Here is a 27,288-nt window from a genome sequence, read left to right on the forward strand (position 1 = left end):
ATATTCTAAAAATAATGAGTAACCTAGTTTAAGAATCTCATTTCGTCGTAATTTTTATGAATACATAGAAGGATAGTTTGTATACTGTAACATGAAATGTGTGCATGCATGTAATTGAGACAACCTTGTTTTTGTCTGAAATTGCGCACTTCCTGAGGTAAATTCAAAAGTAACATTGAAAAAGGCATCAGCATTGCAAAAATACACAATAACATTATAACACCATTAAGCCTTGTTTAAGCTTTATTTTATTATAAAACATAAACTAAACGCAGAGTCTAAAGAAGACCTTGCTAGAAGGTTGAAACATTACGTTTAGTTTATGTTTTATAATAAAATAAATTTCTGCCTTGGTCAGCATATTGAGTTTTTCACACAATAACATGTGAAAACGATTGCAGCAATTTCTTTTATTCTTGACTCTTAACAGTTAAACACACATACAATACAGTGTGTTTATAAATGAATTGTGTGGTTTCAAAAATTAATAATAAATCTATTTATTACCTTACATGGGCAATACTTGCACTGTAAGTAGTGGCAACTGTCCAAGTTTCTTATGCATTAATCACAATCCTTCAATGTGTGCACCCTTGGTCACACGACACACATCTTCACGGTAATCAAATTCTTCCCATTCTTGGTGTAGCATGTCCGCTGTAATGGTTATCCGATCACAAAATTGCTCGAGGGACACTGGCAATGGCGGTACGTAAACTCTGTCTTTAACAAACCCCCAAAGAAAGAAATCGCATGGTGTTAAATCCGGCGAATGGTGTGGCCAGGGGAGAAGTTGGTTGTCTTCTGTTGTAGCACGTCCAATCCAGCGCTGGTGAAGAAGACTATTGAGAAGCTCTCGTACATTCCTGTGAAAATGGGGGGGGGGGGGGGGGGTAGCACCATCAAGTTGCAGAATGTAATCATCATAATTGGTGTTCAGTTGGTTAACAACCAGTTTTCCAACATGTCTAGAAATTAGTCACTGGTCACAGTTTCTTGTTGGAAGAAAAATGGGCCGTGCACTTCTCACGGGACACCGCACAGAAAATGTTGACTTTTGGAGAGTCACGCTGGTGATCTATCTGTGTATGTGGTTGCTCGGTTCCCCAGATACGGACATTGTGTTTGTTCACCTTACCACTTACATGGAAAGTGGCTTCACAGATATGAGTGTTTCTACAAAACCATCTTCCTCCATTTTCAGCTGCATCTCTTCACAAAAGTCAAGCCTGTTCACTTTGTCTGTTGGTGTAAGGGCCTGCACTAACAGCAACACCTTCCACACCGTATTCTTTGGCATGTCCAATTCCTGCTTGCTCTATCAAGTGAGTTGCGGGGACTTTGCTGAAACGCCTCACGCACTATTTCAACGTTTTCATCAGACACACGAGGTCGACCAGAACTCTTGCCTTTACACAAGCATCCAGTTTCCACAAACTGTCGGTACCACCTACTTATGTTATCTTGTGTGGTGGGTCTTTCCTAAACCGTGCACGGAACTCACGCTGCACTGCAACCACAGATCTGGACACCTCAAAACGGAGTACACAAAAAGCCTTTTCCTGTTGTGACGCCATCTCGGAAACTGGCACTGCGGCCCCATAGTAAGCATGAGAAGCAAACTGCTGGTAGCACATGAGAAACTTGGACACTTGCCGCTGCTTACGGTGTAAGTTTTACCCGTGTAAGGTAATAAATAAAATTATTATTAATTTATGAAACCTCACCATTCATTTATAAACATACTGTATAAAGAGACCCAAAGTGAATTGTAGCTTTTTGGGTCTGGGAACTATGCACTAGGGTTGCAAAAGAGCCGGGGTTTTTGAATGTTTTTTTTTTTATATATATAAAAAGCCAGCTTTTTTAAAGAAAAAACCCAGAAATTTTTGCTTTTTTGGCCTTTTACCAGTTGCAGCTAACCTATTTCACTTGAATTTACTGTTATGAGTTTACTGGTTTGTAATGACATATTTTACAACTAGCTAAAAAGAATTTACATGATGTAGCAGCCAAGAGACAGATATTGACCAATCCCAGTGAACACACATTGCATAATGATTCAGATACAATTTTAACCTTAGCTTACCGAGGGGGAGGCGGAGGCTGCAGACCCAACACCTCTATTTTTTAGATTTTTCAACTGTTTGAAAATAAATTAACATCGTTCCCTAGGATGTTCCCAATATTTCTCTATTACTTCTGTTCATAAAAACATAAATGTAATGCAATTAGGAGGCAAAATGCACTTGGTGGGCACTTGAGACACTCATGCCATTGACCTCTATGAGTCGAAGTTAAATTCTAATCACCTCTATAACTCGAAGTTTTAGTCGCACGTACCTCAATAAGTCGAACTTAAAATGATGCTACATACGTTATAGGCATACGTAGTACTGAAGTTCAGAAGGGTCAGTAAACTTTAGAACTCTATAACTCGAAGTCGGTGATTTTGGCCGTCAATTACTCAAACCTTGGTAAGTCGAAATACTTGATACCTCGATTTTTTTCTTTTTCCCCCTCAAGTTCGAGTTATCAAGGTTCCACTGTATTAGAAATGTTGGATAAGTTGGGATCACACCGGCCCTATTTGTGTGGGAGGGGGGAGAGGCTGTAATACATAAGGTTGAAATAGAGAAAGCATCTGCTTGTACCCTTGAATTTTTGGAAAGTTCGCCTTGAAAACCAGGAATTATACTTGAATTTTATCAATTGCCACCCTGAATTAATGTGAATAAGATGATGTTATAAGTATGAGCAGCATGAATAAGATGATGTTATAAGTATGAGCAGCAGTATGTTAAAGTTGTTATGACCGCACATTCACTAGGTGCTAATGAGACAACAAAGTGAACATTTTCGTTGCTTTTGATCAATTTTCCATCATGTCATCCTGTCAGCAGGCTGGTGATATTTGGATCATTGTATCTGATTTGTAACTAGACTAGTATAATTTACTACATGTGTTAATTTGATACTACAGATCATCACATAGTGAAATGATGCTCTTGTCAATATGTATACCCTGTCCCGGTTATTTCTAGAGCAATATGTATACCTTGTCCCTGTTATTTCTAAAGCCATGCATAGCGGCAGAGAAGGGGGGAAATCCAAGTGGGCAGAGCGAAGCAGTGCACGCTGCTTGAAGACTTTCCCCCCTCCATGCAATCCCATTCCTTCTCACATGTTCATTCATGAAGCCGTCTCACATCAGTACTTGTGCAGATACTTGTTTTTGTTCTATTGCTCCAAAGATAATTGGGACAGGGTGTAATTGTGTGGCATGCAGAACATATACATTTCAAATGAAATTTGGTTTTTGTTGAGTTAACATTTGTAACATTTGTGTAATACCAGGGTTTGCATATTATCTATAACATCTGAAAACATCCGGGGAATTAAAGTCTACCCGGCTAGAGAATGGACTTGAGGAAGCCCAGATTTTCCGCCTCCAGTTCAAGAAGAGGAAAGCGGTGTTTCTACCGGTTGCTACATGCCTGATTTTTGTCCAGTCGTACACGACACCTCTTACTGTCAACAAGTACCCTTCGCTCGCATTTCAGGGAGAGGCAGGGAATCTGAGACCCATTCAGTTGCTGCGCTGCGGTAACCATTAGGCACCCCTGTGCTTGGCCTTGTTGAGGGTGCCACCTTTTTCGAAAATGGCTCGAAACGAAAAATTGGGCAATGCATCACCACGGCAACTCGACAAAGCCGATTGGTTCGGCGGTTCATGTGGCCCTCTTTGGCTTTCGACAGAAAAGATAAAAGTAGAAATTTCAAGTCCATTTCCTAGACGGAACAACTGTAACTCAGGAATGAAAAACTCTGGGAAAATTAGGATTTTGTAGAAATGTTCAAATACCTGAAATGTCTGACTTTTCCCCCAGATTGGAACTGAAAACACATTTCACTTTTGCCTTTTATTGCAATATTTTGTGCAAAAATGTTCTTTATATATGGTCTAGGAATTAATTCGTGCGGTTGTTACGCACACATTGAAGCTGTAGTTCAAACACAAAATACATAAATACCTTAAGAAAAATATTGTCCATCGCGAGCCACCACTTTCGCCCATCTGTCAGGCAAGTTACGGATTCCGTGGCGAAAGAAGTCCTCATCCTTTGAAGCGATCCAGTCAGAGACCCATTTTTCGATATCGTCTGAAGAAGTGAACCGCTGTCCAATCAAATCGTTATTCATGCAATCGAACAAGTAGTAGTCCGAAGGAGCAATGTCTGGTGAATACTGCGGGTGGGGTAAAACTTCCCATCCGACATTTTCTAAATAGGTTTTGACCAGTTTTGCGACATGTGGGCGAGCGTTATCATGTTGAAAAATAAGTTTATCATGTCTGTTCTCCCATTCTGGTAGTTTCCTGGCCAGAGCTTGCTTCAAACGCATTAATTGCCATTGATAACGTTCTCCATTAATAGTTTCACCCCGTTGCAGCAGCTCATAGTACACCACACCTTTCATATCCCACCATATGCACAGCATAACCTTTGCACAGTGAATATCTCGTTTCGGTTGTGATGGACCTGGTTCACCTGGCTTCACCCAGGCCTTTTTTCATTTCAGGTTCTCGTAATGGATCCACTTCTCATCGCCAGTAACAATGCGATGCACCCCTTTCTTTTCTGTCTTTGAAGCAGCAATTCGCAAATGGTTTTTCGTCTTTCAACGTCTCTGTCTTTCAATTCATGTGGAACCCAATGTGACATCTTTTAAATCATTCCCATGGCTTTGAGGCGTTTGGAAACTGTTGTTTGATCAACGCCTAATGCTTCTGCAAGTTCTTCCTGCGTTTGACATGAATCCTGATCGAGCAATGCTCTTAATTCTTCGTCTTCAAATTTTTTTGGCTGTCCAGGTCGCTGTTGGTCTTCCAGGCCGAAATCACCACTTCTAAACCGTGCAAACCACTTCTGGCACGTTCGCTCAGCTAGCGCATGGTCACCATACACTTCCACCAAAATACAATGACTTTCGGTAGCACTTTTCTGCATGTTTAAGTAATGAAGCAGAACACCCCGCAAAAACACTTTATGTGGCACGAACTGCGCCATGTTCAGTTGACTACAAAATGCTGTTGTTGACGCGTCAATCAACTGCCCTATACTACGAACGATGCGTGCTGACAGGAGTTTTCAACACATGTGTGGCTACACGGAACTGTGGGACGATACGCTCGTTACGCCATCTCTTGTCCAGGCGCACAAATTAATTCCTAGACCAAATATACTAGAAGGAAGTACTCACTTCTCCACTATTAATTTTCTATTGATGATTTAGTTACTGACACCATTATCCAAAGAGAACATCAAAATAAAAGTTTTGCAGATAAGTGAGTACATTCGTTTGCTACCACATGTTACATTTTCCAGGATGTGAAAAAAGTTGTCTTATTTTATTTTTTGTCATGTATATTCAACAGTGTTGAGCAAAACCGATACGTTTCATTAACATGTAAATTTTATTTATTAGTATGTTAAATTAATATAAGATGGCCAGGAAAGTAAAGGCAAACGTATAAGAAAGTTGAGTAGTTTGCTTTTGCAAAATGAGTGTGAACCCAGAATATTTTTGATGTAAGAAATTTTATAGTTAAAATTTGTTGGAAGTCACTTTTCTTCCCACTACATGTAAATGACAAGTGCTCGCTAAATTTAACCTATCACTCTTTATTACAGCTTGAATCTCACAAGAATCTTGTAGACCAGTGTGTCCAAGGTGAAGGACTAGTTCAAATTAATGTGGAAATTAAAGTCAATGATTGTGTTAAGAAGATAAACATTGTGGATGTTTTAAAACCTGCAGAAGAGTACATTGAAGTAGCAGATGGTGGTAAGTTTTGGGATTTCTATTTTTTTTTTTTTTTTTTTTTAAAAAAAGAGATGAATTTTAAAGTTTGGCAGGAATAAGTAAATTCAGGATTTTGTAAAATAATTAAAAAATATGAACAAATCAGGAAAATGAAATGGTGTTTTTGTAGTTCTGGGGTTAGAAAGTGAAATCACGTTGACTCTTTCCATTGCTCGTTTTTTTTTTTTTTTTTTTGCTTGGAGGTACAGTGGAGACAGAAATCTTAAAAAGCAGGAATATAAAAAATCTGAGAAAGTTTTGTAACAATTCAATATTGTTGTTGTTATTCATTGTCACTTTTTGCTAATAGCAATGACGAGGATGAGTGATAATTTGATGAAATCGACGAAGGAACACTCACAAAGAACCTGGGGCTCCGTATATCATAGTGCAATGTGCTAACCACTCTGCCATGGAAGTTCACTTTATAACATTTTGGTCTAGTGGAACCATGTAGATGGAATGTATAAAGCAGGAAAATGTAAAATCAAGGTTCTACTGTATTTCATATAAACATTTAAATTTTGTTTTTGTTCATTTATTTTTCTACAGCACTGAATAAGTTTGATTGATTTGAATAACATGTGACATCGGGAACTTAATACTTGTTTATTAGTATGTTAAAGTAATATAAAGTGACCTGGAAAGTTTTAAAAATAACTGGAAAAATTGAAAATGTCAGGAGGTTTGTTTTGTTTTGACTCTTGTGTGCAGGGTGGCGACAGACCTGGAAAAGTCGGGGAATTTCATTTCTGCTTGTGTGTAGCCACCCTGTGTATGTATTGACAATAATATTACTATATAACGCACAAAACATCTTCTTCATAAGCACAAAAGCAGTTGTGTTATTGTGTGTGTCTCCTCCTCTCTCTCTTTCTATCTGAGGTGGTGTGATTAGCACAGTGTGCTACAATGCCAGGGGTCCTGGGATAGAATCTTTGTGAGTGTCCCTTAATCAATTTCATCATATCATTACTCACTCTCATCATCGTGTTTAGCCAAAAGTGGCAGAAAAACTATGCTGCTGGTCAAAAAAAACCGGACACTTGCATTTTTTGTGATAACGCATAAATTCTGATTCGAAGGCTAAGTAAATGTTGCAGAAATTATTGGAAATAAGAAATCCTGAATATATTCAACAGAAAGCAAATTAAAATTTATTGTTAATAAGTTAAATTAGAACATAAACGAAAGTTACAGAAAACTACCAAAAAAAATCTTAGCAATATTTTTTTTTTAATATTGTTAACTGGTACTAGTGGGGTCTAATAGCGGGTGTTACCTCCCCTGCCATCAATTACAGCTTGTAACCGCCATGGCATACTTCGAATAAGGTTTTGCAATCACTTCTTGGTCCAATTGCTCCCATTCTTCTTGAATAGCACGTCTTAGCTCTTCAATTGTTTCTGGAACTATTGCGCAGTTTCTGATATGTCGTTTCAGTTGATCCCAGACGTGCTCTATCGGATTTAGGTCCGGACTTTGTGGTGGCCATTCTAATCGCGTAATCGCAACTTCGTCCAAGTACTCCGTGACAATATTCGCAACGTGAGGACGCACATTGTCATGCATAAAAACAAAGTCCGGGCCTATGAATGGTGCATATGGTACTACATGATCTGCCACACATTCTGTAATATACCTGCAAGCTGCCATTGCCTCATTATCTACAAGAACCAACTCTGTACATCCTTGTAAAGAGATACCTCCCCAGACCATGACACCACCACCTCCAAAGGGTGTTATTTCAACGAAACAACATTGTGCATAACGGTCATTATGTCTTCTATACACATGTTCAAGCCCGTCTGATGAACGTAGGTTGAATTCTGACTCATCAGAGAATAAAACCTTTTCCCTCTGCTCCACATTCCAACGTAAGTGTTTTGTAGAAAATTCCAGTCTTCGCTTTCGGTGACGTGCTAACAACCTGGGACCTGCAGCCGGCCTCCGAGATGATAAACCACTTTCATTCAGTCTTCTACGAACTGTTCGTGAAGAAACCACAGTTCTATGAACATTTCTCAAATGCTGTGCCACAATATTTGAAGTCGTACGACGGTCTCTTAAGGCTGTGATACGCATTAAACGATCTTCCCGTGCTGTTGTGCATCATTTCTGACCAGAACCCGGTCTTCTACCATAGGAACCGGTTGCGTCATACCGTCTGAGACCTTCATGGATAGTACTTCGTGCTATATTTAGCACCCTAGCAATATAGTGTACACTACGACCATCATCGCGAAGAGCTACTGCTTTTACACTACCTCTTCACGTCTCATTTTCAAGCTAGCAGCAAACTTACAATACACTTGCAAGAAAAATACCAGCAATGACAATGTCAATAATATATGTTACTATGGTTACTATGAACCAAAATTCATGCCTCTCTAGACATTAAACAAAATAACATCAACAGGAATTGAAAATCAATAAATTAAAACAAAATTGCATGAAATTAATTTTGAGCCTACTAAGTGTTCCAAATAAGTAAATACGAGTAAATAAATAAATAAATAGATAAATAATAAACGGAAAACTGTGGAAAATGTTCAATAATGAATGTTCAATTGTTCAATACTTAACTGAGAGCGTAATTCATAAGTAATTGCAATTCATATGTCAAATATTAAGGTGTCCGGTTTTTTTTGTCCAGCAGTATATATTCTAAATTCTATCTTTCAGAGAGTGGGAACACAAGAAGAAAATATAAAAATATAAATTCACACATTTTCCTTGTCTGCAGGCATTATTTTTCTTAATACCTCAAAAGTTGGTGTTCGTTGGTCTGTGCCATTCCTTCCGTAAATGGCAATTTTTTCAACCTTACAGATTAAATCCTCCAGTCAATATTGTTGATTGACAAAACCCATTTTTAGATCCTAGTTTAGCACTGAAGTATGTTCCTTGAAAATTTGAATGTTGATCTTGCATGTTATCAATTCCTCAGTGTTCCGTTGTTCATACTTTTGCTGATTTTTGAATATTTTTATGTGTGCTGTTATTTCTCCTATGTTCTTGCTCTCTGACAGATGAGACAAGGATATTTTCTTCAGAATGTGGTGTTGGGAAGTTACCGTATTTACATGTGTATAATGCGCACCCTGATTTTTGATGGAGAAAAGTGACTAAAATTTTATCTTTTGTGTAATGCGCAGTATAAGCCAGGTTCAAGAAATGACTTTCTTAGTTGTAGGTCGTAAAGCTGTTGCTATGCCAATCAAGAGCTAATGACATCATACCTATTCAATGAGTCACCTGTTGCTGTGTGCACCAAGAGGAGAATATTCTCTTGTGTAAACAATGTCTCCAACCCATCCCTCCTCTCCCTCCACTGTGTTTAGCATCCCAAAGCTTTCACTCTTTAAGTATTACATTTATTCTGTAATAGTAGAAAGGGAGATCAAAATTACATAATGGATTTGCAGTACACAGGAAGTTATTTTCTGTTATTTCTCATCCCAAGAAATACCGCTGATACACATCCCATGTGATGGGAGGTGCATGCTCGAATTCTGCCAGAACAGCACTGCTTTTCTTGTGTTGCAGAACATTACATTACAAAGTAAAAAATCGTGGAAAATGACCTTTAAACTTTTATGCATGGTTTTGCTCATTTTCTCTTTACTTTTTCTAAAAAAAAAAAAAAAAAAACTTCAAAATGTATACTTTTTCCATGACAATTGTAACATTTATAAGAGGCCCATTCAGGACCCTCAAACTAGCAGTTAGCGGAACAAGATTTCTTTCATTAAGGCATTTACACACTCCATATATGTGATATTATTTGGCCAGTAATGCATTTTAATTATTATTTTCTTTCTCCTTATCTTTCTTTCATCCAAAGTAACACAAAAATCAGAACGTTCCTTCATTTTGTGATGAGCTTATTTCAACTGCATTGCACATTAGTGTCACCATCTTGAATGGAATACAGTTGCCATATTCAGAAACTACAGAATTCAAGCTTTACAACAATATATAACATGATAAGGTTCCGTAAACATGAACAAATTATTCCATGGATAATACACACCACAGTTTTTGGGTGCAAAAATTTTGGAAAAAAGTGCGCATTATACATGAGTAAGTACGGTATTTGTGTGAATCATGTCCATATTTACAAAATTTACTGCAATAATGTATTAAGTGCACAAACTTTTTTTTTTCCTTCAGGCAACAAAGATACTGAAGATAAAATGACATTTGGAGTACAAAATGACCAACCTCGTTTCGTCAGCCGATGGATGGTTGATGTTCAGTACAAAAAGGACCAGGAAAGGTTGAAAATACCTGCAGGTAATGATTTATCATAATTTATGCAGGTGCTGTAGATGACCTGTATTCATTAGCTAAAATAATTTTTGTATGGACGTGTGTGGTGTGGAGAAGGATAATTTATTTCAGTTCTGAACAGAATGTAACTTACATTGGCATTACCCTCTGTAATTTTTTGGTCTCACTAATAACCTGTTAAATGAATGTTGAGCTAAGTAACTGCTGTAGGTCCAGAATTCATCACAATTTTCCATGATATAACGTTGTTCATGATAACCACCCCAATGAGACATACCAACAGTGGTTAGAAATATCTGTAGGTCCAGTAATTTGTGGAATTCAAAATTACCCTGATTGATTGCAGGAAATTAGAAATATATTGTTGAGGTTCCCTTATTGGTGATCCTGGGAATGTAACTGGTTAAAAACAGTCACCATTAATTGCCCAATTTTTTCTTCTATTATGATCACTATAAGAGCTTGTGGTGAAAGCTTGATGAAAGTAATAGTACATGCAAAATGTGAACATTACCTGTATAAAAATGTTGACATACACAATCGAATTAAAAGTTATGGATACTCGAGTTTGGATCCCAATTAAAAATTAACCAGTAGGCCTCCATAAAAATGAGTTACATCAAACTTTAGCTTATTCAATTCTGTGTTAATCTATGGTAACCAAATTTGCTTTTGTTTTTTATTGTCATGAGAACAAAGAAAGTGCCGGATTTTTGGTGTTTTGAAAACAAACTCTCTCCCTTTGGAATTCTATTATTTATATTAGTGGTCTGATCTTGATGAAATTTAAATACAGTGCATGTCAGTAGCGAAGCGTAGTCTTACGAAAGAGGCAAGCAATGTTTCAGTACAACAAAACATGTAGTACAACGACATGCCGAGGGGAAAGATTCAAGGTTTATAGCCTCATTTACCCAGTCGCTGGATTTGTCAAAATATCGTAATAAAGTGACTGTACTAAAAATAAACCATATGATCCGCAAACGTCACATTTACTTTTTAAAAAAAATCCAGGTAACGTTATTCATATGATATTAAACGTTTTGCATATGCGAACTTTCCGCATACGACTAAAGGGAGACGGAATTTCTTACTTACTTATTAGTACCTTTATTTGTTCATTATTATTTAATATGGTCAAACGGTGACCAAACCGATTTAGATAAAAAAAATGGGAATCATTTGTTTATTTTACGCTGCATGATGTAATTTAGTATTTTTGGGCACCCTTAAAACCGCATTGGAGTAACTTAAACACTAAATAAAAAGTTAAACACAAACAATAAAAAATTCATTTCAAAGCAAAGAAACACATGCATAGACGATGTACTCACCACAATAAATTTCAAACTTTTGGTGTTGGTCGACCCCCTTCCACGATTTTCATTTTAACACTTATCTCTCTCGAGCTAAACGAAGCAATTTTCAATTGCTCAATAATACACCCGCTCTTCACATCAACCGTTCCTAAATACCCGTTCATTCCGATAAATTCACAGCACAAAACACGAAGCAACAAACACTCACACTATCCCACGCGCTTTCCACAACTGCAAATGCAAGCATCCACACAAGATCACTTTGAAAATCTCTGAAACAACAGAAAGTGATACCAACCTATTTCCTTAATTTTATCCGTCACAAAGGAAAGATATATCAGTTTGGAGATAAAAATTACGCGTAGGAATCAGAATCATTTCAGCAGAACGAGTATGTACATTAATATTTAAGTAATAAAGTGTCATTCAATGGCGTGCCCGGGGCGAAGGGGGGGGGGTGGATGGTAGTCATAACCCCCTTTTGGCCCAGTATATCTAAGAAAAAACGTCAAAGGAAGGAAAAGATGACAAAATGGGGACCGTAAAAAGACCCTGCGAACACCACTTGCGTCATAATAATAGAACTTAAAACATATTCGGGCCTCCCCGATGGCGCAGTGGTAGTGTCGTCGCCTTGTAATCAAGGGGTTCCGGGTTCGATACCCGGTGGAGGCACAAGTGTTTCAGATCCCATTTTAAACTGTAGGTCCAGTCCCGATTAGCCTTACTGTGCATAAAGTGGACTTAAAACAACAAATCAATCATTAAAACATATTCTTGTGCTCATAATATGCAGAATGTATACGATTTACTTCTATGCCATGTACAAATATCAGTAGATAGTTCTTTCTCAGATAGCTTTATTTTCACCCCAAGTTTTATTCAAAAGCAGTCAATTTATTGATTGTAAAATTTGTGAAAGAGCTCACTTGAATTACTGCGTAAATAATTTGGCAGTTGCAAACACTGGTAGCGGTCAACACGTCTGGCGTAATTTGAGCTGGACCGACCAGGAAGCAGGGTGCAGGACCAAGGTCCGTCCAATCTTCCCTCCCTCCCTGAGAAAACTCTTCACGGGGGTGCAGAAATTCCACTGCCCCAACTCCCAATGTCAACTTTTTTTACGCGTTTTACATTTCGCGAAATCTAAAATAATTTGTAATATAATATGATATATATGGAATTTAGAACAGTGATAATAACTTCTTTTAGTTATTTTATGACTAACAATTATTATTATATTTGCGATCTTGTTTACGTGTTCATGAAGACAAATATTCGTTACTAGTGTTTGCTGGGAACGTACCCATAGATGAATCCTTCTGCTTTCGGTTGAACTCGGCTATTTTCGGGAATCACGCAAGCTCGGAAAGCACAGCTTTTTGTAGAAGCTTTGTGGACGGGTTCCACCACAATTTCACGCTTCGCCATGTGACTCCTTCGGAGGCCTTATTTTCCCGCAGAACGGGTGCAAGCATTGAGGCTGGTGCTTGCTACAGAGCTGCTGGGGGAGTTTGCGGCCGCATTTTTTTGCGAAATCGAGTGCGATGGAAACTAAATACGGTTAGAACATTAAGTACATTAAATGATATTCGAATTATGCAAGCAGTGCTTGCATTGCTTGTACTATATCTTCGCCTCTGGTGCATGTAGAAAGGTTTTAAATACAAATCTTAATTTTTTTAAATCACCCAAAAAGAGGCTGTTATCAATATTGCGAAACAACCTTTTCTTCGAAAAATGCATGCTCGACCAGGACTTTATGTCCATGCCATTCCTCTACCACTGACCTACCAAGTTAGCCTAGCCACGCCTAATCTTTCACTCTCGCTGTTTTACCTGCATGGAATCATCTCTGTGTGTGCCTAATCTTCAATAACCTTTTCTTCGTTTTGGTCATTCCAAAAAATACGATCTTCCTGTTTCAAAGCTCTTTGAAATTATCATCGACAATTCACATTGCGAAGCTGATTTTATACAGATTTTTATTCAATGGAGTAAAGATGTGTTTTGAACGTCGCCACTTTCAACACACATCTTTACATCAAATCGAAGGCATACTCGAAAAAGTTTGGTTAAATAAGCTAAATTTTGAGGTAACTCGTTTTTACATAGTTGTACTGGTCATTTTTTAATTGGAGTCCAAACTCTAGTAACCATAATTTTTAGTCCGTTAGTCGTGTGAGTTACACTTTCTATTTAAATACCCAGGAAAGCCAGGTAAAAGGAGTGGAAGCACTGGATTCAGTTTAAGCCCACATTATGCACAGATAGGCTAATTGGGACTGGACCTACAGTTTGAAGTGGAATCCGAACCCACTATGTGCATCCACCTGGTATTGAACCTGGGACCTCTTGATTACAAAGTGACGAGTTACCACTACACCGTTGGAAAACACTGGAAATATCACTCATCATAGAAAATATATATTTCCTAACTGTTTGACTATGAAATCAACAGAGAACCTGAGCAGTTTCATAGTATTTTGCTCTATTGAGACCATGGAAATTGAATGTACAATGCAGGAAAATGAAATGTAAAATTATTATTGTTATTGAAATTCGACATTACACATAACAATATAAATTCAGTTTTACTTAATGTTTTTTTGTGAGTATACTTCGTGCTTCAATTACGATGTTTCGAGAGATAACTTCTCTCTTCTTCAGGTTATAAGCAATTCATAGCTTTGTCAAAATATTTCTTCCATAGTCAACAGGATCGAGGAAATGTGAGCAGGGAAAAAATATAGGAAGATCGATTACACTTTGACAATTTACTTTCTTAAATGCCATTGTTACCTAAGTTTAAACCTATTATAAAAAAGCTTATTGGTCCTCCTGTATACATTTTTAAAAAACTGTAAAAACCTTTAAAATTCTAAAAACCGTTCTCTATTCCCAGTCAAGTTGTCCGCAACAAGCTTCCATTGCGAATGTGGAAGCAGTCAAACCGGCTGTCTTTTGTTCGTCATTTCCCCTCCACCATCTCTTTATTACGTCATATCTAGTTCAAAATCTTCCTCTTTCGAAGCCTCGCGTAAAACTTCTGGGGTGACGTGGAATCCAAGGCTTTTATATTATTTCTTTTCCCATTTTTTAAACATTCTTCTCCAAACTTCATGTATATTCCCGTCGTCCCTATTTAATTTCTTCTCTCTTTCTTTACAAATATATGATCCAGTCCTTCTTCCTAATTTACTCTCGTCCCTTAAAACTGTACGTTCCTCGATTACATGGCCTTCTTTGAGGATATGTTCTGACAAACCCATTTTGGGAACCTTTTCTCTTATGTCCTTATCATGTCCCCCCCCCCCCTTATATTCATGTTTCCCCGTTTGGCCGATGTACTCTTTATTACATTCGCATGTTATTCCATACGCACCCTTCGAATCTCCTTCTTCCTTCTTTTTTATATTTCGTGAAATGTTTTTCTAGAGTTTTGGGGGCCCTCATTCCACATTTAATTCCATATTGTTTTAATATTTTTTCCATTTTTTCTGATAACCCACGGAAATAAGGGATACGTATAAACCTAACATTTTTTTTCTTCTCCTTTCCGTTACCTGTCTCTTTTTCGGTGTCATTTTCCAAATTATTTTTTTCTGAATCTTTCCTACATGTGGATCTTGCCTTACTCAGTTCTTTTCTCTTTTCACTTTCTTTGTACCCATTCTTTTTGCCTATTCTTATTATCCAATTAATTTCCTTGTTCAAATCTGCTTTGTAACCTAAGAGCTCTAACGAAAAAGTTCTGAAAAACGTTATTTTTTGTTCTGGGATTCTTTATTAATGTATAATTCGCCTGCTAAGGCCTTATGATGAGTATACTCGCAAAAAAACATAAGTAAAACTGAATTTATATTGTTAATCTTGTGAGTAATTCACACGTAGTTAATATGAACATTACACATAACCCCACAAGATATTCAAGCTCTTGAGACTGTAGCAGTTTTCAACTACCAGCCAGTGCTAGTGATTCAAAGAGATACACATTGGTGCAAATACGTATTACCTTAGAAATAGAAATGATAGTCTTCGCAAGTTAGCATATTAGCCCAGTTTGGTTCACTGCACTTTTTTACACTAGGTACAGTGCAGGTGCATCATGGTGTCAGGCTGGCACAAGGCGATTGTGTTCAACCAAGTAGATGCTGTATGCGAAATAGTGGTGTTCACATTCAGAAGATTCAACAAATGCCTGGTGCTGCTCTCATCATTCATTTGATTGGTTAGCATGTACCACATGACCATACACCACACTGGACACTCTTCCATAAGGTAGTGCAATGGTGGAACCACCAAACCAACTAAGTACTTTTGTAATCAACTCGACACGTGAGTGCAAAGAGAGTCAAAAGGTGCAGGGAACTAGATGGGGCTATTGTGTCATTCTGTTTCATACAACTAGTTAAGTTAAATTATTTCTCTCAGTTGGAAAAAGATGGCAGTATTGTTCATGTGTCCAAGGGCAAGAAGTTCCAGATGTAGGAACAGATGTAGCAACTTGCACAGGTATCTAATTTGTGGTGGAGAACAGAGGGTTGTTTGGTGCCTCAGTTGTAGAATGAAGGTGGCCCAGTTTCGATTCATGATTTTCACACAACTTTTCAAGCAGTAACATTGTTATTTGCATTATCTGTATTACATTTTTAATTTCATGAATAATGTCTCTCAAGATACAAATGAGAAGTTTGTGAAATGTCACTAATTGTGCTGTTTATACTTAAAAGTAATAGAGAAAATATATTTCCCAGTACAAAGCATAAGCTGTGATTTAAGTATTTGCAAATTATCCATGTAGACACATTTATCTTAAAATTAATATTAACAAGAACTCTTGTCCTTCAGTTCAATCATGGCCACGGTGGCTCAGTCAGTAACGCATCTGGGTACCACGCTAAAGGAAGTCAGGGGCGTGATGCTGATCACATCACCCCCACTTACGACCGGATGAAGAAAGTGTGGGGCGTTACCCCCACACCTCCTATATGCCTTCATGGCGTGGTGCTAAGCACAGGGGAGCACTTTACCTTTTATTTTTCTTCAGTGATGAAATTCTTGACATTGCCCGATGTTTCAAGTTTACTGCTCTTCCATCTTTTTCAAGAGAAAATCTAAGTCATTATCTTATGTCAAATTTTAAATTGTTTCTGAATTCAATTTTGGCATTATGTTTACAATGTTGTTTTTATTGTAGATCCAGCTGAATGGGCAACAGCTCATGTAAGGCACTGGTTGCAGTGGGCTGTCCGTCAGTTTAATCTCGTCGGTATCAGCCTTTCCGATTGGAACATCACAGGACAGGAATTGTGTGCTTTGAAATTGTCAGAGTTTAGGCAGAAAGTGCCGCATGATCCTGGTGATTTGTTCTGGACGCACCTGGAGCTGCTTAGGAAATGTAAATTTGTGGGTGAGTGTTTCATATGGAGCTATTTGAAGAGCATGTTGTATTATTTGAATTCATACAATGCAATAAGGGATCTTCTGAAACAGGGGTTCTCTGTTGAAGTTAGAAAACAATTGTTCTATCAGTTGAAGATTTAAAGAAAATAATATGCTTATATTGGCCGATAAAGTAGAGATGGTACATACTAATTGGTGCCTATCAGTATAGGCATAGTGCTGTAAAATTAGCAATATTTTTACCGATGTGATATCTATAAATAGCCTTCCATTTTGTTACTATTGTTATGTTTGTAAGCACATAATTAATACATGTGTCCTAGTTTTGTATATATCTAAGCATGCAGTCATCTGGTTACATGCCAGACACGGTTTTCATGGGATATTTTGAATTTTATATTGGAAAAGTAGAATAACATTTTTCTTTTTAGTTCAGTCTTTTATAGGGCTGAACTGATACTGATGCCGATGTATCGGTCTCTGAAAACATCGTTTGGAATTTATTTGCAGATACTTTTCCGACATTTTGGTCTTTCACGGAGTCCTCAAAAATGCCACACAACTTTTGTGGAGTCTTAATTATCCTGGAAATTATGCAAAATTCTAAGTTTATCATCATTTTACACCAGTTTTGTGTGAAAAATTTTATTTTGTGAAAACATAACATATAATTTAATATTCTGATGTCATTCCTAAATATCTTAGAGCAAAAATGTTGGTAAATTGATTTACGTGATTATAGAGTGGACTACTTACTTACACACTAATATTAATATGTAATTTGAACAAAATTTATTTATTTTAATAAATTTTAAAGCATCAGAATCTGTGAGAGTATAGGTATCGGTTCAAAGTGGTATCTGCTCAGCTCTAGTTTTTTATGTTGTTTTTCTACTGTTTGGTATAATCAAAACAATGAGGATGAATAATGAACTATGAAATGGATGAAGAAACAACCACAATGCGACATTAATGCCTTAACCAGGCCTTGGATCTTTGACTTTGTATCTTGTTACACTGACCACTCTGTCGCAGAGGCTAGTGAAAAAATATTGCTCTTGGTATTGGCAATATTTTCATATCAGTTTGTCCATATTATATAATATATAAAATTTGTGGTCATGGCACAAACTCAGTTAAAACTCATTTCCTTGCTCTGCTTGCTGCTTTTATACTCTAATGCATTGAGGGATTCGCTGATGATCTTGCCACCAAAGATTTTCCGTATCTGAATTTCTGCATTCTTTGTTAATGACCAGTGTAATTCTTATATTACTGAGTCATTCAATACCATTTTAACCAACCCATGTTGCGTCACCATTTTTAAAAATATTAATATTTAATATATTTATTTTATATTTAAAACCACAATAATTGCTGATTGAAAATTGTGCCAGATCCAAACGCAAGGCTGAAAAAAAAATCAATTTCTGTTTTGAACACTTGAAAGATGTAGAAATAAGTTGTCAAATTAATGATATTTTTCAAAATTGAGGCAACAAAATAATTCCAAATTGGTCGAAATGGAATGGAATGACCCTCCTCAAAATGCGTGTCATGCATAAAAGATGTGAACTTTTCCTTTTGATTCCAGCTGTGGCTCAAAAACAGAATCGCCAAGTACAGTATGTGACATCAGGGCAGTTGCTGGGTAAACAACCTAAACAGAAAATGAGAGTGCCTCGTCTGACATTGGCAAGGGTCATGGAACCTTCCAGTGCTGGTAATCGATCAGGTAGGTTTTACTGCAACTATATCATTAATTAGCAATACTTTGCCTGCATTGTATGCTTTAAGTAATTTAAAATACCGAGGACTGAGAATATGACTAAAAATTTAATACACCATTCAGAGAAATGGTACTTATTGATGTCAAGAAAGGATCACCAAGAGCAGGCCTTACCACCTCTGCCACCTCAGTACTTCATACAACATACCCTCTCACAGGCAATATCAAAGAAATCCATGTATTAGGGTGGATTAAATGAAAATGGAACAGGGGCCACAGAATGAAATCAACAAAGTTTATTTCAAACGTAATCTCCAAAGTTACACAAGCATTTGTACCATTGTTTCACCAAGCAGTGAATACCCTGCTCGTAGAACTCCTTTGGCTGAGATCGGAACTAGTTGCGAACATTGTCCGTGACTTCATTGTCCGAGTGGAACCGCCGACTCTTCGATGCCTTTTTAATGGACCAAAAATATAGTAGTCGCATGGTGATAGATCAGGGCTATACGGTGGGTGTTCCAACACTGTCCACCCAAACATCGCCGACGTGTTCTTTGTAACAGCTCACGTATGTGGCCGTGCGTTGTCATGCAGCAAAACCACTCCAGCATGACAAGCCGTTTGGCCTTGATTGCTGCCCGGATGATACTACTGCCTACACATATCACGTGCGACTATCTAGGGTGAGTCCATTATGCAGTAGGAAACCCTTCCTTACCTCTCGCTCTTCCTCTACACAGGGTTGTCGCCACACACATACATTAATATAACCCAATACATTCACTGTTCAGTTTTTATTTGATCCACCCTCATAATTATCCAGCAGATAGCTAGCGTCCATGGTGGAGTGGTTAGCACCGAATGTTACGATACCTGGGGGGCCTTGGGTTCGAATCCCAGCCTATACATGGGCGTTCTTTGTGAGTGTCCCTTCATCAATTTCATCACTCATAATCATCTTCGTGATTAGCGAAAAGTTGCAGAAAAGTGAAAAAATATACCAAATCAATCAATAGAGTTACAATTAATTTGGTTGTTGTTCTCTAAAATTATATTGAAGATGACATTGTTTTCTATTTTTTCTTCAGGGAACAACGGGCAGATCCAATTGTGGCAGTTTCTGTTAGAACTCTTGACAGACAAAGACCACAGAGAGGTCATCCAGTGGCTGGGCGATGATGGTGAATTTAAACTCAACAATCCAGAAATGGTTGCTCAACTCTGGGGTATTAGGAAAAACAAGCCAACCATGAACTACGAGAAATTGAGTCGAGCTCTGAGGTACTACTATGATGGTGATATGATAGCTAAGGTAAGATCATTGGTCATAAAATGTAAAGAGTTAATTGCTTGTACACATATTGTACATTCTGCTTTACTTCTCTACACATGATATCACCAATAGCATAATAGTATGTCTCCTTGTAATCAAGGTTCCTTGGTTTGATCCTTAGTGGAGGCACAGTGCACAGTGGTCACATTCAGTTTCTGTCCTGTCCTCATTAGCCTCCTGACTTTTCTACATTCTCATTGCTTTCCAAACACTTATTATGCTGATAAACATGTTTTTGTATGCATTAGCAGTTTTGTGGTAAGACAGTTGCATGCAGGGGAAATTGTAGAATATATGAATGTGCAGTTTTATCTCTACACTCAGGGCCTTCTTTTTCCTTCTCTCTCTCTCTCGCTCTCGCTCCCTCTCTCTCTCTCTCTCTCTCCCTCCCCCTCCCCATCCCTCCCCCCTCCTCCTTCTTCTTCAAGGGAGATGGAAAGTGAAAACTAAAGAGAGAGAGGGGGAGAGAAGTGAAGTATGTAGAAATTGAAAAAGTCCAGACACATTTCAAGAAATATATTTCGGAAGGAGCCAGAACAAAGTCCCTCTTATGTAATAATAATAATAATAATAATAAGTACATTTACAATTAATAAGTTGTATGATTAATACGTTTAATAATAGTAATCATTAGTGTTATTATTGCATGAACAAGTTAAAAGATGGTATTAGAATAGGGATAAACCAACACATATTCATTATAACAAGACAGTTGTCTACCAAAGTAATCAATTTTTTAAAATGTATTATTTAGGAATTTAAAATGTTTTATTTAGGCCGCGGTGGCTCAGTCGGTAACGTGTCTGACTACCATGCTAAGGGTCCCGGGTTCGATCCCCGGCCGGTTCAAATCCGGGAACTTTTCTAACGATGGAAGCGGCCCCGGTGCCCACCCAGCGTCAAATAACATGGGTACCTGGGGGAAACCCTGGGGGGTAAAAGCGGTCAGGGGCATGATGCTGATCACATCACCCCCACTCACGACCGGATCAAGAAAGTGTGGGACGTTACCCCCACACCCCCTATACGCCTTCATGGCATGGTGCTATGCACAGGGAACCACTTTACCTTTTTTTATTTAGGAATATTATGAGGTTTCTTTTCTTCGGTAAGGGGGTGTACCAAAAAGCAACTTAACGCTGCCACACGCAGACCCTATGCGGTAGGTCAAAGGGGCATTACAGACTTGTAGCACACAGGAAATGATAACTAGATCGGTCACATTAGAACGACATGTTTAATCACATTAGACGTATGCTGCGGCATGGCCACAGCCAAACAATCTACCTTTACTCTCAAAACAGAACATGAGATATACACATAACAAGGATACTTATTCATAATTGGGAAAAGAGAGACACTGTAGTATATAAATACAGAGAAACTAGTACTCACTTTATCTGTGAAACTGTTTTTTTCTTCTTCGTTCTATTAATTTCAGTGGCCACTGCCACCATCTTCATTGGAACTTTGTGAACTATTGCTTAGCGTGCGTCTTTTGTTTGTAGTCCCCTGACTGCCACTAGGTGCGATATTGATAACTGTACATTGCGTCCCTGTCATGTGCTATTTCCCGGTGTTAACTGTTGTAGTATGGGAATCCAAGTGTGGTGTGCCTCTCTACTATCGATGTTTAGCTCATGCGGGAAGTGCATTATGGCATGTGTTTCCTCGATTTTGGTGTCTTCGAGTGTGTGGGCAGTGTGTTTGACTTGTACCTTTTGAATTTTATGGCTGTGACATTTGATGTATTTAGCAAGACCAGTAGAGGGTTGGGCTTTTTTTTTTTTTTTTTTTTTTGCATCTGTTAGGTGCTGTTGGATTCTTTCATTGACAGATCTGATGGATCTGCCAATGTAATGTGCCTCGCACTCTGCATCGTATACACCTGGGTTATCAAAGGGGGAGAGGCAGTACCGTCTGTGTTCATTTAGTTTATCAGCCTTTTTGGTATTAGGTTTGTGAGCTACTTTGATGATGCCATATGGGAGAAGGACTTTGGATATGCGGTTGGATGTGGTTGTATGGTAGGGGAAGGCAAATCATTTATATTGGTTGTTGGAGGTTGCTTGCGGATGGGTTGATTGTGGCTAATTAGGGTGCCTGACATGTATTTCCGGTTTACTGCACCAAGTGGAAAGTTGTGCTTCTGTGTAGCCATGTATTAGGGCTATTTCAGAGATGGTGGCTATCTCTTCTCGTAGAGCCTGTCCTCTGCAACAGTAGGAGACATGGCTGCACAGGTCTGTGGAAGAAGTTCCAAGTCTGCTCACCAGATGGCAGACTTGCATGGGTGGTTGTGAACAGTACCTGGATGTAGGCTTGTTAACATTGGCATTTTCCTTGTTTTTAAGCCTTATTTAAGCTAAATGAATGAAATGAATTGGCTTTTCAGGCTCTGGGCACTGTTCTGAATATACACAAATGTTATCTCTAAAATCTAACATAAAATTAGGGATTTGGCTGACATGTGAGTTGGAGCCCGTTGTTTGTCTGAAAATTGTTTATTTTTATTGAATAAAGAGTTTTTATCCAAACTATGAGTATGACATAGCATTTTCTTGCACTATCCATGGTGCTGTTTAGTGGGGCATGTGATAATATGGGAAATGGCTCTTACCGGCCTTTTCTATTTTGAACCTAATGACCCTTGCACTTAGATGGGATATGTGGGTGTCTGTATTTGGGCATGTATGCGCAATCCTTGATTGGTCATAATATAAAAAGAGGCTGTTAGATTGAGCTGATGAGAAGAAAATCCCTGATCCTTATTTTTACCCATATTATTATTATGAGTAGTAGTACACACAAATTTTCAGATACTATCAGCACAAAGGTTTATAATTGCCTTATATCATGTAAGTTCTGTGGAAATAAATAAAGTTCATATTATACAAGAGTTAACAAGTATTTTAACTATATAATTTTGAACTTGTACTTGAAAAACGACCATGCGTTCCGGTACGTGCAGATTACCAATATCATCACACACTAATGAAGATACAACATTGGGATACTTGTTGATTTCTCAGTGAAAACTAAACATATGATGAAGGCAACTAAGGAAAATATTTTGTTTAAATACAGTAGAGAACTGAAAAACATTGATTAAAAAAGGCACTGAAATTGTGCCTGTGAATCAACATGTGCTACGAGTGGAGAAAGTAATAGAAGTGAATAAGAAAAGTGCATCCAGAAACAGGGCAGATAAATGAAAGTCTCTGTTAGTAACTTTTTCACAAAGAAAGGGAAAAAGAAGTTCCACCTTACAGAAAGTGTACTTTGTACTTGTAATTATTATTTTAAAATTGATTTTTCTTATCTTAAATATTCTTGTTAAAAATAGGTAAAGCTATCACTGTGCCATGAAGACACGCAGGGTGCGTGTAGGAAGGAATTCTCGATATCTGCCATTATTGTAGGTGATATGGTCAACACCATACTCCAGCTATATATCCCATCCTAAAATTGCCCCCAGGTACCCATTGATTAGATGCTGGGTGGGTCCCAGAGCTGTTACATACTGGGACATTGTCTGAAAATTCCCCTTTCACTGAGAATCGAACCTAGGTCTTCCATGTGGCAGCCTGATTCCTACCTACTGGACCAGGTGAAAACTTATTTTAATCTCCATAAAAACATTACTTTTTGTTGCTTAAAATAAGACGTGTGAAGACTGGCTATGGGGATTTGGAGACCAGATAATGTATTTTTAACGAAACCTCAGTTTTTAAAATGTAAATTTATCGCTAGGTTGTAATTTAATTGATCAATAATTATTTTTGTGTGCGTGTTTGTCAGTTAAGACCGTAATTTTGACCCTTTAACAAGTATCAACCCCAGTATGTGTGTGTGATGACTGACACCTTTGTTTCATCCCATGTTAGGTACTGCTTTCTATGTACAACCTCAAGGCGAATCCATGCCATTATACTTTTTTTTTAATTTCAGGTACATGGAAAGAGATTTGTATATAAGTTTGTTTGTGATTTGAAACAGCTGCTTGGTTACAGTGCAAGTGAACTGAATAGGCTGGTCGAAGAGTGTGCCAGGAAAAGTAAAACTAACTCTCATTACATGGCTGTGAATTCCCTGGCTGTAGATTCCAGCTGATGATTCTGTCACACACAAGTGATATTAAACTAAGGAACTGCCAGGGATGCAGAGAAAATGCATGTGCATCGTGTGAAAATAGTGCACATGTAATAAATACTATACACTTCAGTACTGTGGAACTGCAGCATGGGTTGTAATAGTTTTATAACATTCATTTTTCACCAAGAAGCGACAACTATTCATGTATTAATTGAAGTGAATCCAAATGTTGTGTGCCATCATTTAAAAGTCACAAGTTTCGTCAATGTTTCCATTGCAGATGAATTTCTGTTCATAATTTTTTTATGTAATTGAATTACTTACTTTGTAAGATTTTTCCATTTCAGCGCATATATTTGTTAGAAAGTTGTTTTTCTAACATGTTATTAATGCTGAAGAGGCACCATTAATGTATCATAGTTTATATGTGATTAAAAAAAGGAGAACCAAATTTTTTGATTATTTTTTACTTGAAAAATGTTATTTCACTTAATGTTTCTCCCATCATCTACAGTGTCCGAGATCAAGAATATGCATGGCCATACCTCTACATTTGCTATGTGTTTGACCAATGTTGGGAGGTGGGTGCTTGGTGGGCTACAGTCTCAGACTTCCATCTGTAAAGGGAACTCTACTGGAGAGAAGTTGCCTTTTGTAAAGGGTCACAAAATGAGGGGGGAAATTATATAATTGAAATGTCATAAATAGAGGCATACATATTTTGTTTTTGACTGAAACATGAAATGTGAAAAAGCATGCTGTAATGTTAATTTTTTTATGTTCTTGGAAGGTGTGAGGTGAATTTTTTAGCATATTTTGTCACAAAATGATGTGAATTAAACTCTTAAACATGAAATTTAGGGTTTATTTACAATGTGACATCTTGTGAGGTATGAATTATCCTGCGAGATACGTGAATCATGAAAAATTGATTAATTCTGCTGTAAATATTTGAGAAGCAAAAATGGTCTCCTTTACATGGGAATACATTTAATACTCTGATAACTACGTATAAATGTGCTATTAGAAGGGAAAATGTTTATATTGTGTAATAAGTATAGTTTTCAGATCAAATTTAGGGTTTTATTCACCATTTTAACAAAGTTTTGATTCTGAAATATGTCCAGTTTTTGTACCAAAATCTTGATATATTATTCACTATAAATATTTGGCTCTGGGAACAAACTATAAAATATATGACTGACCATGACGTAACAGCCTTAAAAGTTATAACTGAAAATGTTTGTGCTAGTCGTGTGGCCTGTATAAATGTGAACCTGCTTATTTGTCTTCATGCACAATGCATTTTACAGGGGATAGAAGTTTGACTTCTGTAACACTTCCAAAATATAAAAAGAGGACACAAAATCATCCTACATGTAAGATTATAGCTGTAAGTTTTTTCAGACTCACATTTACCTTACATTGATTTCATGAAAAAATTTAAAATAGCATGTTAGTAATATACCAAATGTGTGTTTTAGTGTCTGCTGTGAGGCATAAGGTGTGACCCTTTCAGAGAGCACTAAAATGTCAACCTCACATCCATGTATTACACCCTGGTCTGCATTTTGCAAACTAACAAGGCTCTGGCATCTTGACCTGTAGCCAGGAGAGTCCTCTGTGGGTCTCCTGATGTGTGGCCTTCGTTCTTTCATCCATTTCATCATTTTGCGATTAGCCAAAAATGGTAGAAAAGCGAAGTAAAATAAAGTAAATTAATCAAGTCAATCAATATGTGTTTTACTCTCCATCACAGAGTGGTCAGAATATAATTTGAACCCTGAGTAAGGTATTTTGTCCGATCATGTATTTCATCATTCATGTTCGTCATCACATAACAAGAAGAAAGTGTGTATGTCTTTTGATATCCTTATTTGTTCATCAGACTAGAAGTAGCTCCCAGAATTCCCATATGTGGGCAAATCTAAGCACAATTTTAATGCAGTTTATTCATTATTCATTATATGAATATTATTGGCCTGGTGTGTTTTTAGTTGCTTCAGTGATCTTATATATCTTACTACATGTTAGTCATCCAACTTTGAAATATGATTCCAAAATATGTAAAGAAGTGCAAGAGGAGGCATTTTGAGAATGCACCCAAAAGTCAACATCATTTCCCTATTGTACACCCTGATAGCTGCAGTATTGCAGGCCAACGAGAGACTGGCATTTAGACCTGTGGCTAGTACGAGGGTCATTTGGAAAGTAACCGCCGTTGTGGCGTGGTGGTAGTAGCAGTGGGCAGAGCGCAACCGTTGGTACGTCATGCAATCTGTGATTCAGTAAGCTTCCAGCTGTGCTAGTGAGTGCATTGTAGTGCTGCACGTGTGCTGGTTATAACGTCACAAAATGTGTGCTGCCATCCTAAATCCCGCCAAATGCGAGATATGCAGAGTGATAAGATTTCTTTGGGTAAAAATTCATGGAACGTGGTACGACAATCACTTCTGAAGTTTACTGTAACACTTTGCAGAAACTGAGAAGAGCCATCCAGAAGAAACGTTGTGGTGGGGTTGTGTTCGTGCATGACAACGCTCACCCTCGCACTGCTCGGCGAACACAAGACCTGGACTTGGACTTGGCTCCTTCTGATTTTCATCTGTTCACTCACATGAAGAAGTGGCTTGGGGCACAGCACTTCGCTGACTATGAGGATCTTCAAAACACTGTGACAGGTTGGTTGAATTCCCAGGTGGCAGAGTTTTCTGCAGAAAGGATTGGTAAGTTAGTGAAACGCTATGACAAGTGCTTGAATTTACATGGCGACTATGTTGAAAAATAGATGACAGCTGTACCTTTCAGATGTAAAGTAAAAATTTGTTGTATCTATGCATTTTTTTTATTTATACCCAAATGCAGGTTACTTTCCGAATGAGCCTCGTATAATCCTCTGTGGTCCTGTTTTTTGTCCATAATAGAACTGAGTACCCCTTTACAGCCTCAGTTTTTAGCATGAGTAAGGGGAATTTAATCCTCAGCAACATATCTTGTTTTTAGCTACAACAAGGATCTGGGCCCCATATAGTGTGATGGGTGCAAATAGCCTAAGTGCTGATGCATCCACAATAACTAACTAACTCTCTAGCCTTCTTCAACCCGAAGGTTCATGGCTGCAGCAACACAGGCCTTCCATCTGTCCCTATCTTGAGCAAGATCTATATACTCTTTTCCATCCCTCGAAATTTCCTTTAGGTCCATCTCAACATTGTCCCTCCATCTTCGTCTTGGCCTTCCTA

At 37.8% G+C, this 27,288-nt stretch overlaps 1 protein-coding gene across 2 annotated transcripts in view; it reads left to right on the top strand.

The window, feature by feature from the left end:
* LOC145986683 (DNA-binding protein Ets97D-like) overlaps window positions 1–24,491 on the top strand; it is a 37,592-nt gene extending 13,101 nt beyond the window's left edge. For both annotated transcript variants that reach the window (XM_083120991.1, XM_083120990.1), the window contains exons 5-10: window positions 5,694–5,847; window positions 10,042–10,164; window positions 16,681–16,893; window positions 18,481–18,621; window positions 19,707–19,930; window positions 23,903–24,491. In XM_083120991.1, the coding sequence (XP_082977117.1) occupies window positions 5,694–5,847; window positions 10,042–10,164; window positions 16,681–16,893; window positions 18,481–18,621; window positions 19,707–19,930; window positions 23,903–24,064 (1,017 nt within the window). In that variant the 3' untranslated portion in view covers window positions 24,065–24,491. The remainder of the gene's footprint in view (window positions 1–5,693; window positions 5,848–10,041; window positions 10,165–16,680; window positions 16,894–18,480; window positions 18,622–19,706; window positions 19,931–23,902) is intronic.
* Window positions 24,492–27,288: the final 2,797 nt, after the last annotated feature.

This window comes from Lepisma saccharinum, chromosome 4, assembly GCF_977018435.1.
Source record: "Lepisma saccharinum chromosome 4, izLepSacc3.1, whole genome shotgun sequence".
Classification (NCBI taxonomy): Eukaryota; Metazoa; Arthropoda; class Insecta; order Zygentoma; family Lepismatidae; genus Lepisma; species Lepisma saccharinum.